The 16,304-nt window shown below is 36.2% G+C and overlaps 1 protein-coding gene, 1 long non-coding RNA gene and 1 other non-coding gene across 5 annotated transcripts; 2 read left to right on the forward strand and 1 right to left on the reverse strand.

Annotated features, from left to right (window-relative positions):
• The first annotated feature begins 7,855 nt into the window (after positions 1-7,855).
• TRNAY-GUA (transfer RNA tyrosine (anticodon GUA)) lies at positions 7,856-7,948 on the forward strand. Its single transcript has 2 exons — positions 7,856-7,892; positions 7,913-7,948. It is a non-coding gene; the product is annotated as a tRNA-Tyr (tRNA).
• Positions 7,949-8,376: 428 nt separating this feature from the next.
• On the forward strand, positions 8,377-13,589 carry LOC145069516 (TMV resistance protein N-like). 2 transcript variants are annotated; one of them, XM_079016454.1, is made up of 5 exons: positions 8,377-9,051; positions 9,500-10,586; positions 10,684-10,938; positions 11,450-12,242; positions 12,334-13,589. In XM_079016454.1, exons 1-5 carry the CDS (start codon positions 8,543-8,545, stop codon positions 12,339-12,341), a joined length of 2,652 nt encoding a protein of 883 aa, XP_078872580.1. In that variant the 5' UTR covers positions 8,377-8,542; the 3' UTR covers positions 12,342-13,589. The 2 variants fall into 2 exon arrangements, with proteins under 2 accessions (XP_078872580.1, XP_078872579.1); XM_079016453.1 differs by having other exon boundaries at positions 8,378-9,051; positions 12,500-13,587.
• Positions 13,590-14,047: 458 nt separating this feature from the next.
• LOC145068718 (uncharacterized) lies at positions 14,048-15,910 on the reverse strand. 2 transcript variants are annotated; one of them, XR_013689083.1, is made up of 3 exons: positions 15,594-15,900; positions 14,770-14,986; positions 14,048-14,397 (listed from the first exon to the last, which is right to left on the reverse strand). It is a non-coding gene; the product is annotated as an uncharacterized LOC145068718 (long non-coding RNA). The 2 variants fall into 2 exon arrangements; XR_013689082.1 differs by lacking the exon at positions 14,048-14,397 and having other exon boundaries at positions 14,612-14,986; positions 15,594-15,910.
• Between the last annotated feature and the right edge of the window lie 394 nt (positions 15,911-16,304).

Consider the following 16,304-nt stretch of genomic DNA (forward strand, 5'->3'; position numbering starts at 1 on the left):
ACAAACTCAACAACATTCATGTTGCTGATGATCACAAAGCTGCTACCATGGAGAAGTTTGATCATCTGATCAAATTGGTTACGGAGCTCAAATCAGCAGTTTCGCAATCTTCCACTTCGCAAATCATTACTCCCGAATTCTTGTCTCTAAAGATTAACACTTTAGAACAAGCCATTCAGAAGGCTCTTGCCCCGATTTCAAACTTCAGTTCTTTACTTCCGAAGGGTGCTCTACCTGTTTTCACAGGGGCGCAAGGGGGAGAGAAAAGTCGAAGCAAAGAAGCTGATGCCAAAACAGTGGGAAAAGTCATCTCGACTCAACTAGTTGCAACTCTTCCAATTCCTACTAAACCGATTTCTTCAACAACAATTACTACAAAAACAATTTCAAAGGGAATTGTTATTGGAGGAAACGAAGGAGGTTCGAGTTCTCAACCTCAGAAGGATGTAACTGGAAAAGGAAAGGGCATCTTGTATGAGAAGTCGAAAGAGGAATTAAAAGCTGATGCTGAGGCTGAACTTGAAAGAATGAGACAAGTCCAGAGCATAATGCGACAACGGGCAAGTGATCCTCCCTCAATGAACAAAGGTGATCCTGCGAAACTTTACTCTTACGAAACGATAGAGTCTAAAGTTGTAGGAAGGGAGATGTATGAATTCGAGAAGAAGCCCAAAAGAAGTTACGACATTGCGAACTCAGATTACTGTCAGCTGGACTTCCCTATTAATGAAATGTTGTTCATTATGGCTCAATACAAGATCAGTGAGAAATTCGATAATCCAGATGACTACACTCACATGAAAATCAAATTTCATGTTGTTCTTGGGAAGAATCCGGATGAAGTCTGGTCCCTGATGAAGATCAAGAAGGTGCTCACGATAAAGAAGGATGTTTTGTTTGAAGACATGCTTCAAAATTTTCGATATTTTGTCATCAGGGCAGACAACCAACAATATGACTTCACTGTTGCTGACTTTCCATTGATGAACTGCAAAGATCTTATTCAAGTAGCTCTTATTCTGAAGCACATGGAAGAGAACAAACTAAAAGGCTCAGAGACAGATGTTTTCAAAGTCGGATTCGCACATGTAAAGACTTATATCGACAACTACTTCGATTGTCTTGCACTGACTGATGAGGAGTTAGCAAATGTGCTTGGAAGAAAAGTGAAAGTTCCATGGGAAGATACTTTGACACAATCAGCTTTTTCGAAGTATGTTGTAGGAGAGATATGCCTTAAACCTTTTGGCATGGTATTTTCTAGAAGAGACACTAAGGGCAAACCGAAGAAGTTCTTGTTCAAAGATTCAGAGATTGAAAGATACAATTCTTCGCAATATACGCACTTCATTGTACGTATGAATAATTGCAAGAAAAACAACGAAGGTGACAAGAAGGACTTGAAGAAGGTGATCTCCTGGTATGGAGAAGTGCGAAGAACGATTCACTCTGCAATTCAAAAGCTTTTAAGTTGAATTGTATCGACTGTTTACAAAGGGGGAGAATGTAGATGTTAGTTGTAAAAGTCGAATAGTGTGTCTTGTAATGATTCGCATTTTGTATGTTATTTTACTAAGTCTATTTTACATGCGAAGTGTAGCATGCGAAGTTTCATTGTATAAGACTTAGTATACTTTTTGTAAGTTCCCTATAAATAGGGACTTAGGCTTGAAGTAGAAGGAGAGATCGAAACACAAAAAATCTCTTCAGCTTATTCTGTAATCAGTCTTAATAAAACGAGATCTGATTAATATTTACTTCGTGTGTTCTTTATCATTCATGATTCAAATCTATTGTTTCACATCTTAATTCTCGATAACAATTCTCATCAGACTGAACTCTACTACTATCACATATAACATATCATGCTAGCATATAACATATCAGGTAGTAGCAAACCTAGATGATATCACAGAGACAATCATCTATCATACGTCTCCTACTGGTGGGCCGACATTGTGGCCTTAGACCCACCGCTACTGGAAGGTAACTCACCTCGAAGTAGCTGCTGATCTGATCGGGAACTGACTGTCTACTGCTGCTTCGGAAATCCTCCGGCTGCAATTCCCACAACATACTCAATCAAACACTGCTAACTGACCTTTGGGTAAAGCGACCATTTTACCCCTGATCATGCCCTAAGTCAAAGTCAGAGTCAACTTTCAGTTGATTCGACTCGCCGAGTTGGCTCGCCAACTCGCCGAGTCCCTGTCCAATCGACTGTCCTGGATTCCGTTTCTACTCGTCGAGTTAGGCATTGACTCGACGAGTTCTCCTTCCAAGCTGATGCTCAAGTCCTTCCTCCTACTCGCCGAGTTGTATGAACAGCTCGGCGAGTTCATCTTCATCCGATGAACACTTATGCTGAGACTCGCCGAGTTGTATGAACAACTCGCCGAGTCTGATCTTGATCTAAGGAGATTGCCTTGAACTTGCCGAGTCAGGGCAATGACTCGCCGAGTCCCTTCATGGATGAGTTCGGCTTCCAACTCACTGAGTCACACCCCGTGACTCACTACTCTACTCGACACAACGAAAAGGGGACAAACTCGGAGACTCGCGAGCAGACTCGCCGAGTCAGATGAACGACTCGCCGAGTCGTTACCATGCACTCACTATATACGCGATGTTGCATGATTCCAGTCCATGCCATTCACAGATCTGGGTTCCTAGAGCATGAATAACACGTAAAGTTTCCAACTTTACGTGTAAATATTCCTCAATGAAAGTTTTAGGGTTCAAAATGCACCAAAAGGGGTAGATCTAGGGTGTACAAACAAACATGGGTCCATACAAGCGGTAGATCCAAGTTCCAGGGACTAAATAGGGTCCAGATCTAAAGACTAATCAACTTGAATCAACCAACAATGCACAACCAAGTTTGGGGAAGAGTTCAAGAAAGACTTTAATGGAGGAATAAGCATGGAAGCAGAGGGAAAACGAGTTTTACCTCAAAGGAAGCTCTGAGATTGTTTAAAGATGGCTGGCCTCCTCTTCTTCTTCTTCATCCACTCTTCTCCCTTCTCCAAATCTTCAAAACACACAAGAATGCCTCAAGTTCTCAAGGAAATAAGCTTTGAACGAGGGTTGGGGGCTCTAAGGGTGAATGGGGGCTGGCTTGGGGCGGAAATGAGTGATTAAATAGGGTGCAAACCCCTGAAACTTAGGGTTTCATCCAACAGCGGTGACTCGCCGAGTCGCCAACTTAAACGTGTCCCGGGTCCCGTCTCTACTTGGCGAGTTGGACCTATGACTCGCCGAGTCCAAGGCTAAAAATGGAAAATACTCAAATAAGATTTACGTACCAGGAACCAGGTGCTACAACATAACTCATGACCACAACAATAATTCGGGATCCAAGGATCTACCCGTGCATCACTTCCGATCTCCCCTGACTCCGCGTCAGTGCTAACCGTTCCACAATCTCAACGGGCATCCAACCCGTATGTGCTCCCACAGATCTGGTACAATCTCAGTGCTTATCACCATTAACTGGAGCACTTTTAATCATCCATATACTCTACTGCCTTCCTTTCAGAGGACTCACACTCCTTTCGGAGCTACATACCTTTCCTTTCCAGGAAGTCTACTTAACAACTTTTACCGCACCTATAAGTGCCACTGAGCTAAACTCCACTCTACACTATCCATGTAGAGTAATTGCTATTCTCGAACTCCCATATACCCCGAATCCGAGCACATAACCAACAAGGCCCACGCACGGCCTCCAGCCAACTCCATCAGTATGATTAATACTTGGGGCCAGACCATATCGATTACTATTGCATGGCGACATATCCATTCATCCTCCGCATACAGATCCACTTAACACATACAGAGTCTTCAGCATGACTGGATCGCCTTACCAGGCCTTCAGCCTATCTGGACCACTCTCAGAACCTTCAGCATGTCTGGACTGCCCTCCCGGGCCTTCAGCTGGACCGTTCCCTGAGCCTTCGGCCTAACTGACTGGTACGCCTTCCGACCTTCAGTCTATCCAGACCGCTCAAAATTATCGTATGTCACCCTGAACCATCCTTCCTAGGAATCTCTCCCATGCAGTCTGTTCTAGCCCTCTTGGGGTTCCGAACTCCAGTTCCGTTCCCGAAATTCTTTCCATGGTCTAAACTCAAGCCTCACATCGACCAACTACCCTTCCTGAAACCATGGTCTGTTCCCTGCCCCACCTGTCTATCACTTGCTCCAATCATGCCACACTCTCGGCTAACAACACCGCTGGATCCAACAATTTAATTAAAACACCCATTCGGATCCATTCTCGGTCCCCAACTGGAGTATTACCCGATCCAAGAAGATGAAACCTTGGAGACACTCCGAACGGATGAGATCACCAAGATTCTTTGAACTCCGTCCGACCCTTAATAATAACTTCCGAGTACTCCCCAAGTACTCTCGGGTACTCGCTACTCGGTAGTCGGTCGAACATGTACCGAGTAACGAGTTCTGCAACCTTGCTAACGATAAAAAAAAACAATGTATTTTTTTGTTTGTTTGATTTACATTATTTTTATTTTAAATCGAACATCATATTTTATAATTTTGTTCAATGTTGATTTTTTTATCGGGACCTTTCTAATTATCCAAACTTGCCATGTTGAATTGAAACATGTTGATGCTACCAAAGTTATGAGTTTTTATCTTGACCATGGTATTATGAATTTTTATTTACGAAACCCTTGTAGTTTCTAATTTAATTACCAAAACAATGTGATTTACTTTATAGTGGGTTTTAAATGTTGTTTTTCTTAATCTTATACTTTAAAAAAAATTCATATTACGAATAAGATTCAAAGTATTAGTTTTAATTGTAATACATATTTCTTCAAATTTATATTTTCTACAAAAATATTTATTTTTTTATTTTTAAAAAGTTATATTTTCATACAAGATAACAATTCAAACATAGCGTAGAAAATCTATATTTCACAAAAAAAAAAAAATAAATAAATTGCTTTCGACTAAATCATTGTTTGTTAAGGCCGTCCAGTATACGGACCACGAACCTGGGCGTGGTATAGGTGGCCACAGACAACGGCAGTGCACACTGCCCCGGCCGGTCGTGGTTCGTCGTTTTCGTGATGGCTCGTGGTACCTACGACGAGACGCAACGCCCAATCAGGGGTTCTCGATCGATTTCTTCTCGCTCAGCCTTCTTCTGTCTCTCTCTTATTTTTCTCTCTCTTCGTTCTCTCCGAAGAGTACTCTGGTTGTTGTGGGGTGGTTCATGGTTGTTCCGGTGGCCGATCTGGAAGCTCTCCACGACCGTTGTCGTTGAGAGTATAACGGATGGTCTAACCTCTATATTGTATCCACAACCACATGTCACTATTCTTTTTAATAAAGTTATTTATATTAGTAGATCATAGTGCAAAAAGTAACACCTTATTTTAGCTTTCTATTCAATATATTTTTTTACAAAAACAAAATTTATAGTGTTTTAAAGAGATAGATAATAGCACAAAATGATATGAGACGACATTAAAATTAATAGTTAAAAACCAAACCAATAAAATAAAAACCGCAATAAACCGCAACCGAGAAACCGAAACCGACGCGAAAACCAATGGTGCAGATTTTATTTTTTTGAAAACCAAATTTATTGGTACGGTACGGTTTTTTCTAGAAATCGGACCACCAAAACCGAACTGCACCGCAAACTTATTAACAATAAAATAAATCACTATTTTATATTATACAATTATACATATTATTTAAAAAAAAAAACTAATAAATTCTAATTTATACATATATTATATATTGAACTTGACGGTAATTAGTAATTAGATATTAGGTTTATATGTGAGTTTGTCACTTTGTGTTTGTGACTTAACGATTATGTGTAAAGTATAAACACTATGTGTGCTACAACTTGCAAGCTTGTAACTTCTAAGTGCAAATTGAATAAAAAAAATGAGCTTGGGAATATGGGCTGCAAATGAAGTGATCAAGTAAACAACATAAAAAACTCAAAATTACAGCTTATAAATGTGAGGAGACGAAATGACACCATGTCATACAATCATAAATCTTCACATGAACATTACGGTTAAAAAAAATCGTATCAGTGAATATAAAAAACCGCACCATATGTTTGACTCGGTTTAAACCCGACGCCGAATCGGTCCAAACCAAAACCGCACACAAAAACTGCAAAACTGAACCATTGAAAACCCGCACCTAACGGTTTCTAGAATTCAAAAACCACACCTTGCGGTTAGCGGTTCGGTTTGCTGTTCGGTTTGGTACTAAAACCGCACCAAACTGCACCATGCTCACCCTACTTCAACTAATTCATTATTTGTTAACCACTACCACATGTCATTATGTCACTGTTCTTTTTAATAAAGTTATTTATATTAGTAGATCATAGTGCAAAAAGTAACACATTTTTTTAGCTTGCTATTCAATATATTCTTTTACACAAACAAAATTTACTATGTTTTAAAGAGATAAATAATAACACAAAATGATATAAGACGACATTAAAATTAATAGTTACAAATAATAAAGTGAAAGTTTTATAAATTTACAAAATCAAATGTATTTAAAACATATCGAGCAAATATAACCTAAATTATAAAAATAAAAATAAAAACACTTCAAAATTATTAATATGAAGTGGATAAATTTAAATTATTAACCAATAAAATATTAACCAACAAAAGCTGATGAGAAGGCTATACCTAGGACCAACAGACTTATGGGCGGGTGTAGGGTATTCCGACGGTGGAAGAAGAGCCGTAGGTAGTTCTTATGATGGAAGGACAGTGAAGACGAGTACAACGAAAAAGGAGAGAATGCGTGAGAGAAAATCGTGTGAAGGAAACGAAGGCTACTGAGTTTTTATTTATTTTTTATTAAAAATACAATTAATTGGTAAATAAAATTTTGGATAACTATGTTTATGTAAAAACTCCCAAAGTCATATTATAATTTTTGTTTTTCCTATTATAACCTTTTATTATTTTTTTCCAAGTTTCACACAATTAGATTATTTTATTATATAGTACATTTTTTTTGAAACGATTTTATTATAGTACATTAATTAATCATGGTTAAATTTATATGGTCCAAATATATGACTCTTCCCCATCTTTCCCCTCAACCAGTCCACTGCAACCGGCAACCGGCAACCGCCAACTCCCCTGACTCGCTTTTTTACCTCATCTCCAGTCCCCGCTAACCTTTCTTATTCCACCTTAGAAATCAATACGGTTTTTTTTCTGCTACAGACCAATAGGGCTCGTCGCAGATGATACGATGAAGAGTGTGGCGATGGGTGATTCCGTGGTGGAAGCATTAAAAAGACTACTCCATTCTTTTTATAAGCAATAATATGCAAAAACATCAAACAACAAAACTAGAAATTGGCATACCTATTCTTCGTCCCCTGCAAGCTGCAACCGCGTCAGTTGAAAAGCCCTAATCCAACACGAAGGTTCATTGCTTGTCTGATTCAGTTCAACCTAATGCAGATTAACGTTCTTTATCATTGTTAGAACACAAGTAAAGGTATCAATTTCTATAGGCTTTGTTTTGATTTGAACATATAGAAAGAGAAAAGATCAGGTTTTGTATTGATTAATTGATTGATTCAAGTTTTTGGACTAGATTTGGGGTTATGATTTTTGTTTCTTTTATCATTGTCAATTCTCCTCGACAATGTCACTTCATCATCCCTCTTCTTCATCTTGGCAATTGGCAATGACTGAGTGATAATGAAAACATATTTATGAATCTTGAGGTCTACAAATCTCAATATTAGATGGTTATTTGGAAGGGTTTTGGCAGATTGGTTATGAGATGAAAGAAAATGTGTGTGCATTAACAAAAACCGACCTTAGCTCAGTTGGTAGAGCGGAGGACTGTAGTAGGCAATAAGCCAATGGCCATCCTTAGGTCGCTGGTTCGAATCCGGCAGGTCGGAATTTTAAAATTTCTTTTTTTTTAATCGCCGTTTCAAAAAATATAAAATAAAAAATTGCCTCAATGAACTTGGATTCTTTTCCCATCATCGGTTTTGACTTTTGAGAGATAGGTGAGCCGGAAATTATTTTTTTGGTAAAAATGGATTGTACACATAGTTAAATATTTAACCTTTATATTGACAATACATAATTAATTTAACATTATTTGAATTTTAGAAAATTCCACATCGTTGGTTTTTTATAAATGGCAGATGACGTGGATGATGATTTGGTAACAACTAACAACGTGTACCCCATCATTGCTTATCTCAATGTGAAACCAACTCCACTGATATTGAAAAAATTAAGTGATCGAATTGAAAAGATATTTATTTTGCTTTTGTTAATTGAAAATTTCTAAGAAACTCACATATCTCTCTCTCTGTATAGTACGCGGAGCTACTCAAATATTAGAAAACTCTCGAGATTTTTGTAGATTGAAAATCCTCTTGGAAAATTACATCTCTCTCTCTGATACTCTGTATATATTTCCTTTCGTTGAGGTGCTCAAATCACATCCCCCCTACATTCTATCTTGACAAATTAACACATAGATGACATCATCATCATCATCCTCAGCTTCTCCTTCCTCCACTGGATTTTCTTCTCAGTCATGTAAATACCATGTTTTTCTTAGCTTTAGAGGAGAAGATACTCGCAATACATTTGTGGGCCATCTCTATTCGGCTCTTGAACAAGAAGGTATCTACCCTTACAAAGACGACGAAACACTTCCCCGAGGCGAATCGATCCACCCATCCCTTATGAAAGCTATTGAAGAATCACAGATAGCCATCATCGTATTTTCAAAAAACTATTGTGATTCCTCGTGGTGTCTGGATGAACTTGCACATATTATGAAATGCAGGGATACGAGAGGCCAAATCGTTATGCCTATATTTTATGACGTGGATCCCACTGAAGTACGAAAACAAAAACGGAAATACGGAGAAGCATTTGCCAGACATGAGTTGGAGAACAAGAGGAAAGTTGAATCTTGGAGAAAAGCACTTGTGGATGCAAGTAACATTTCTGGATGGGAACCCAAGCACATTGCCAATGGGTAATTTCTTCTGTGTTTTAATTAATTTTGTACCTTTTACGCTTAAGATATGTGTGCTCTACCATTTATACTTATACCTTTTAAGTTTTTTATACAAATGTTTTGATTATTCTTTGATGATGAAGTTGATGACCTTTATAACCTCACTGAGGCTTTGAATACATCACTTGATTAGAGACGATCAAATATAAACCTGAACAAGATTATTAGAGATGTTAGAGGGCAATTTAAAAGATATCTCAGGTCATATATATAATTCTGGATAAGCTCAAATTAAGTTATAATGTAATTTCTCATGTTGTAGTTCTTTTGTATCTCAGTTAAAGCAATAACAAATCTATGTTGCATTAAACTATTCCATCTTTCCCAATTGTTACAAACTAGCTGTGATCTTTTGAGTGTGAATGTGTGATCATATGTTAATTATGCTTGTATATCCAATGTTTAGGCATGAAGCAAAAGGCATCAAACAAATTGTATACGAAATTTCACAGAAGTTGCAGCCAATAACTTCACGTTTAAATGATCAAAACCAGGTCGGAATGGCAGCTCGCTTGCAAGGTTTGGAATTGGAGTTAGAAATTGGGTCAGGTGGTGTTCGAATGGTTGGAATATGGGGTGTTGGGGGTGGTGGTAAGACTACTCTTGCATATTCTATTTATGATGAAATTTGTAGCAAGTTTGATGGTTGTTGCTTTGTTGAAAATATTCGAGAGGAATCAGGCAGATATGGTTTGGGAAAACTGAAAGACAAAATTCTTTCAGAAATGGAAGTAAACAGAGCTGGAGGTCGACGAAGATCCTTGATAAATGATATGTTTCGCCATAGAAAGGTCTTGATTGTTCTAGATGATGTCGATCACCCTGATCAACTAAAAGCGTTAGCTGGATCACATGATTGGTTTGGAGAAGGAAGCCGAATAATAATCACAACTAGAGATGAGCATATATTAACTGCTCACAAAGTAGATGTGATACACAATATTATCTTGTTAAACAATGATGAGGCTATGAAGCTCTTTCGCAAGCATGCTCCCCGGGATAACAGAGTTATGGAAGATTATGAGCAGCTTTCAAAAGAGGTGGTCTCTTATGCTGGTGGGCTCCCATTAGCACTTACAGTTCTCGGTTCTTTTCTGTGTGACAAAGACATTAATGAGTGGAAGAGTGCATTAGTGAGACTGAAAGAGATCCCGGATACTGATATTGTGGAAAAGCTAAAAATCAGCTTTGATGGACTTAAACCAGTTGAGAAAGATTTGTTCTTGGATATTGCATGTTTTTTTAGGTGGGAATACAAAGACCAGGCAATGAAGATCCTTGATGCTTGTGGTTTTCATCCAGTTATAGGAGTGAAGGTGTTGATACAAAAGGCTCTTATAACCATTTCAAATGGAAAGTTTGATATGCATGATCTGGTTCAAGAAATGGGACACTACATTGTTAGAGGGGAGCACCCTAACAATCCTGAAAAACGTAGTAGAATCTGGAAGAAGGAAGATGTTCTGAATATATGTGCTATGGATGGAATGATGGTAATGGTTTAGCTAGCTTTGCATGATATATATGTATGATGATAATTAAAGAAAAAGTTTTAACTCAACCCTAAACCATTTTTCTTTCCTATCACAGAAGCTTGACAATATTGGAGCAATAAATTTTCGGCATGTTGCACTTGACAAATCACAATCTTTTCTTCAGGCTGTTGCAAACATGAATAAGCTTCGGTGGATTGATTTGCACGTTGATCAGATCAATGAGATTACACGTCCATTGCCAGAGCATTTTCTAATGAGTCATGACATAGGGGAAAATTTTCCACCAAGAGAATTGTGTTGTCTAAGATTGGCTAATCTCATGCATAAACAACTTTGGGAGGGTTATAAGGTAATTCTTATTGTTTCTCTGATTAATGAATGAAAGCAAATTGAATGACTAAGTTAATAAGTTAGATTTAATTAAGTTGCCATATGAATATATGAGCACATGTGACATATCACTGATTATTGTTGTCATTATATAAATAGGTGGTTTTATTTATTTATTTATCTAACAGATTGAAAGCATTAACCTTTATTTTATAAATGTTCTTTGTGTTAACCTGATTTTGTATTCATTTTTAAAGACAACTATATACATGAAAAATCTTATTTTTTATCTTTAGAAACAAATACCAAACACCAAGAAGTCAAGAACACACAAAATCAGAACCCTGACTTGAATCAATACAAATTTTAAACACAAAGAGCACACACAATCAAAATCCTAACTCAACTGACACACCCTAACTCGCCTGACAAACATGATGAGCCTTGTGTGTGTATGTGTGTGCATGCCCTTGTGCTTTTTTATCAAATTGATAGACTTAATTTTTCTTATTTGCACTTGTATGAAACAGCTTCTGCCAAATTTGAAAATCATGGAACTTTATAGGTTGCTTAACCTGAGAATGACACCTGATTTTGCTGGACTTCCAAATCTTGAAAGATTCAACCTTACTTTATGTTGGTATTTAGAAGAGATTCATCCATCGATTGGATGCTCGGAAAGGCTCGTTGTCCTATCTATATCAAGTTGTCCTGGTCTTAAGATGTGTCCATCTATTACTGGACTAAAGAAACTCCAGATCCTTAAATTCTCAAATTGCTCCAAACTTTTCAAGCTCTCAGAGATCCAACAGAACTCGGACAATTTAGTATTTCATTTGGATAATAGCGGTGAAGCACGAGTTAAGAAACCAGGAGAGAACCTCATTGATGTGGAAGAATGTTGTTTAGAGCAACCTTATTTACCTTACAACAATATCAACCACATAGGGCTATGGGTTTTTAGCATAGGGTTAAGAAGGTTGGATCTTAGCTGCTGCACTTTGGGAGATAAAAACATCTCTGATGCTGTTTGGGGTTTACCCAACCTGGAAGAACTCGATCTAAGCCAAAACAAATTTTCACAATTAAATTTTGATCTCTTGCGACTTCCTCAGCTCAAATGGCTCAACGTGTCACACTGCTATGAACTTGTGGAATTGTCGGAGCTGCCATCAAGTATAGCTGTTGTTATAGCGGATGGTTGTAAGTCACTCAAAACCCTTGGAGACATTTCAAACTGCAAATGGTTGTGGAAAGTGTCACTTAAGGGGAAGAACAAAGTAGGTCCACTTGTTGGTGACATTACTACACTCCATGCTCCAGGTTTGGCTAGCTTTGCATGATATATATGTATGATGATAATTAAAGAAAAAGTTTTAACTCAACCCTAAACCATTTTTCTTTCCTATCACAGAAGCTTGACAATATTGGAGCAATAAATTTTCGGCATGTTGCACTTGACAAATCACAATCTTTTCTTCAGACTGTTGCAAACATTCAAAAGGCTCCACCTTTTGAATTTCAGTCTATATATTGACCCAAACATATACAAGAATAATAGAATGTGTTCTCCATGACAGGGAAATGCTATTGAAGATCACTTTGTCAGTTTTACTCTTCCATATCAGATTCCAAAGAGGTTTGTAGGTAGGTTGTTTAGGGGGGAAACATTTACAATGCATCTTCCACAAGATTGTTACAATGACTTTTGTGGGTTCCTAATATGCTCTGTTCACGGTATCTACCATTCGTGTATTGAAATAACCATCAAGCAGGAGCCTAAGTATGACGGAAAAACGATGGAAAAGCCATATGAGATTCGGCAGGAATCTAATAAAGTATCAGATATGATGGAAATAGAATATGGTTCCTTTGGTTCATTGAGGAACATCTCACTGGTGAATTCATCATACATTAATATGATTTCATTTTCCATAAAGGACATCGGTTGGAGTTCGTCTGCAGCTCGGATGTATATTGGAGCTGAGCTCGTACCTAGGAAAAGCAAAGGTGATCATGTTCAAAAAACATATTGCTCAGAATTTTGGGATCAGGAAGCTTATCATAGAAAGTCATTTAGAATCCAACATGATTCAAAGTCTTCTATCAAGATTATATGGCATCCTTAAGAAAACAACTGGCCGTGACAAACACATTCCTACAAGTCTCTCGACTATTCACTACTTAGTAATCCCTGTTCTCATTCTTTTCTCTTGCATTATAATTGTTAAATGATTAGGTATGTTATGACTTTCTTGTTACATCTGTCTTTGTTTCCCACTTGTCCCCTCATCCCCCGAGATTAGGTAATTAAATGCGACATGAAACACCTCAGTCTCAACATCTTAGAGGTTTGTTTATAGGCCGTTCCTTGTATCCCGTTATTGGACAATTATGGAATTTCCCCACTTATCGCCACACTTCTCCTTCTACTTTGGTGGTTTTCTTTGTTTTGAGGACTGTTTTGTTCACCTTATGAGGTTTAATCCCTGTTATTACTTGTCTTTACCATCAATTACGAAAATCAGCAATTAGCAGAATCCTTGGAAGCTCTTGGAATATATGGACATTTCTACATAATTTGTTGTAATTGGTTGAAAAAATATTTGAAACCTTTAGTTTTGCATTGTTTATTCACAAGAAATTGCATGACTTGGGTTTTTTTTTTTTTTTTTAAGTCGATGGTGTTTCAATAGCCTAAAGGTTAAAACCCATGGAACCCACATGTGTTAGTTTTAAATAGAATTTAAAATTTAATTATATAATAAAATAATATTTCATTAATTTAGAAAACTTATGAATTGTAATATTGTATTTTTTAATAACTTTATGATTTGTAAGTATTTAATTATACAGTAAATGGTAAGTATTTAATTACAAATGAAGATTTTTAAAACCCTTACTTTTGGTGTATGATTTTCGTTGAACACACGGAGATGATGAGACAACCACAAAGGAGTGCATGTGAAGAAAAAACATTTGTTGGCTAAAACGCCACTTTTGCCATTATAACTTAGCATCCCAATAAAAGTCATGACTTTATATAATGCAACATACGTTTGAGTAATGACAAAAAAAACATCGAAATTGATTTGATACAAAACAAACAAAACATGTATGTAGTGAAATTAATATAAAGAAAATACAATACGTAATTATAAATAAATAAATTAATATGATGGATGAAGTGTGATTTGCTAAAAAATGATTAAAATATGCTACAAAAAAGTTGATTATAAATTGCGAACGTGTTATATTGATATTAACCTGACAAATTAAATATATTTGCAAAATTTATAAATAAATTGAAGTTTTTGTAAAAATTGAGTTCTTTTCAATAATATCATCTCCATTGCAAGTGAGTGACACCAAGTAGCAACTTGCATTTCCCACCAACATGTGTTGGATATTTTAGGTCGTATCCAACCCCGACTCTTATTCATTGTTTTTATGCCCAAACTGTCATCCCTCTGCATGACTTGACATATTGAAAAGAAAACCATATTGTTTAAAAATAAAAGGAATACAAAAGATTGAAAATTGAAATGATGAATTGAAGTTAATGTTTTGAACCTTAGAAGTGGCAAATTTATGAAGCTTATCGAATATGCAAGTTTCAATGCCACGTCTAAACTCCAAATTTTAACAACCCATCTAAAAGAAGAGAATTTATTAAACATTCAGAGTAAAAATGATAAAATACTCTGCTTATTTGTATTGGAGATAGATTTGAGTTTTTGACCATTTCAGGTCAAATACTTCAGAATTATAGTACAAATAAATCACATCTAAATAAAGGACACAAGGTATAATAATATTGGAAAAAGAAAAAAGAAAAATACTAACTAACATCAATCTTTTCTCTCTTTGCAACGGACTCCCAATCTTTTGCAGCAATACCAATTCGCCAGTCAAGACTAACAGTTAGACCCTTAGTACCTTGATGATGACCATCTACCAAAAAACATGCAAAGTAGTTGCTTAATTGATTCGCTAGTTGTAAATGCAAATTGACCATACGTCATGTTCTCTTTGTGGTGGAGATTGTTTCCATATGGTGCGTTTACCTGTTATTTATTCAAATCAAACACTTACTTTCTTCATACAGATACAAATACTATCATCATCAAAACTACAATCTATAAGTATGTAGTGTTTGGTATGATGGAATGAATCAGGCAAGGAATGGAATGCAATCAAGAAAAACTGTTTGTTTTGTCCCAAAATAGCTACATTGCAATTGCATTAAGACATGTCCTTTTTAGTTATGAAAAATAATAATGGTTCTCACTTCTAAATGATTCAAATCAGGCTCCTGTTTCTTTCATTCTCCAAAATTAGAAAAAATCTCTTGTTTTGTATTTCAACACCCTTCATACGATTGCTAAAGTATTGACATTAGCCATCAGTACAAAAGCTACAGCCACACAATTAACTGGATTGACTTTTCTCGATGCGATGTTTATGTGTTCACATTGAATCTAAAACAAGTATGCCACTAAGGGATATTCAAGTGATTATATGATATTTAATAATCAAAATCAGGTAATCAGCTACGATGAAAAAACTATTTCAATTAATTCGCACATAAAATTTCAACTTAACCAGATCAAGATCTAGGAGTAACCGCTTAACCTAGATGAGTAAAGTTGCGCAAAGAAGATCGATGTTTACCTGAACAGAAATTGTTGCGTCGAAGGGCATATAGGTGTCCTCTTGACCATTGATGAGGGAGTAATCACAATTTAACTAAAGCCCTAGTATACCTGGGTGGAGGTTTCACCATTAAGGTCGTTGGAAGCAGGAGAAAAAGAGAGGAAGAAAATGATTGATGTTGAAGATTAGGGGAAAATGTAACATGCTGAATTCATTTGGAAGAGTTTGAATTTTGATTTTGATTTTACGGAGAAGAAGAAACATCAGAGAAGGATTAGAGGTAAAATGGAGTTTATAGTAATCTTAACGTAAGGAAAAATCGAGTGGGAGGGTATTTATTAGGATAGGAGATTATATCTATCCTAATAAATAATAATGATTTTGTCACATGTTCTTTTCTCATTTAATTTGATAAATTTTTGTCATAATTTAGAGATATATTTATTTTCCACTTGTCATTTATTTCATTTTCCATTTTTAATATATTATTAATTTAGTTTCCATAAATTAAACCTACCATAATAATATTAATTTCAAATTTAAAATTTTAAATTTAATTTTAAACTTCAAATAAATTTACAGTTTAAACCTTTGTGTTTAACATTTTTTATAATTAACCTGTTTAGTATACTGATCTAATAACTAAACAATAATTTTAATTTATTTATTTTTTGCATGTTTTTTTCTCATAATTTTTATTTATTTCAAATTTCAAATTCAAATAAACTT

This window comes from Lactuca serriola, chromosome 8 (assembly GCF_051521515.1).
Source record: "Lactuca serriola cultivar US96UC23 chromosome 8, Lser_US96UC23_V15, whole genome shotgun sequence".
NCBI lineage: Eukaryota > Viridiplantae > Streptophyta > Magnoliopsida > Asterales > Asteraceae > Lactuca > Lactuca serriola.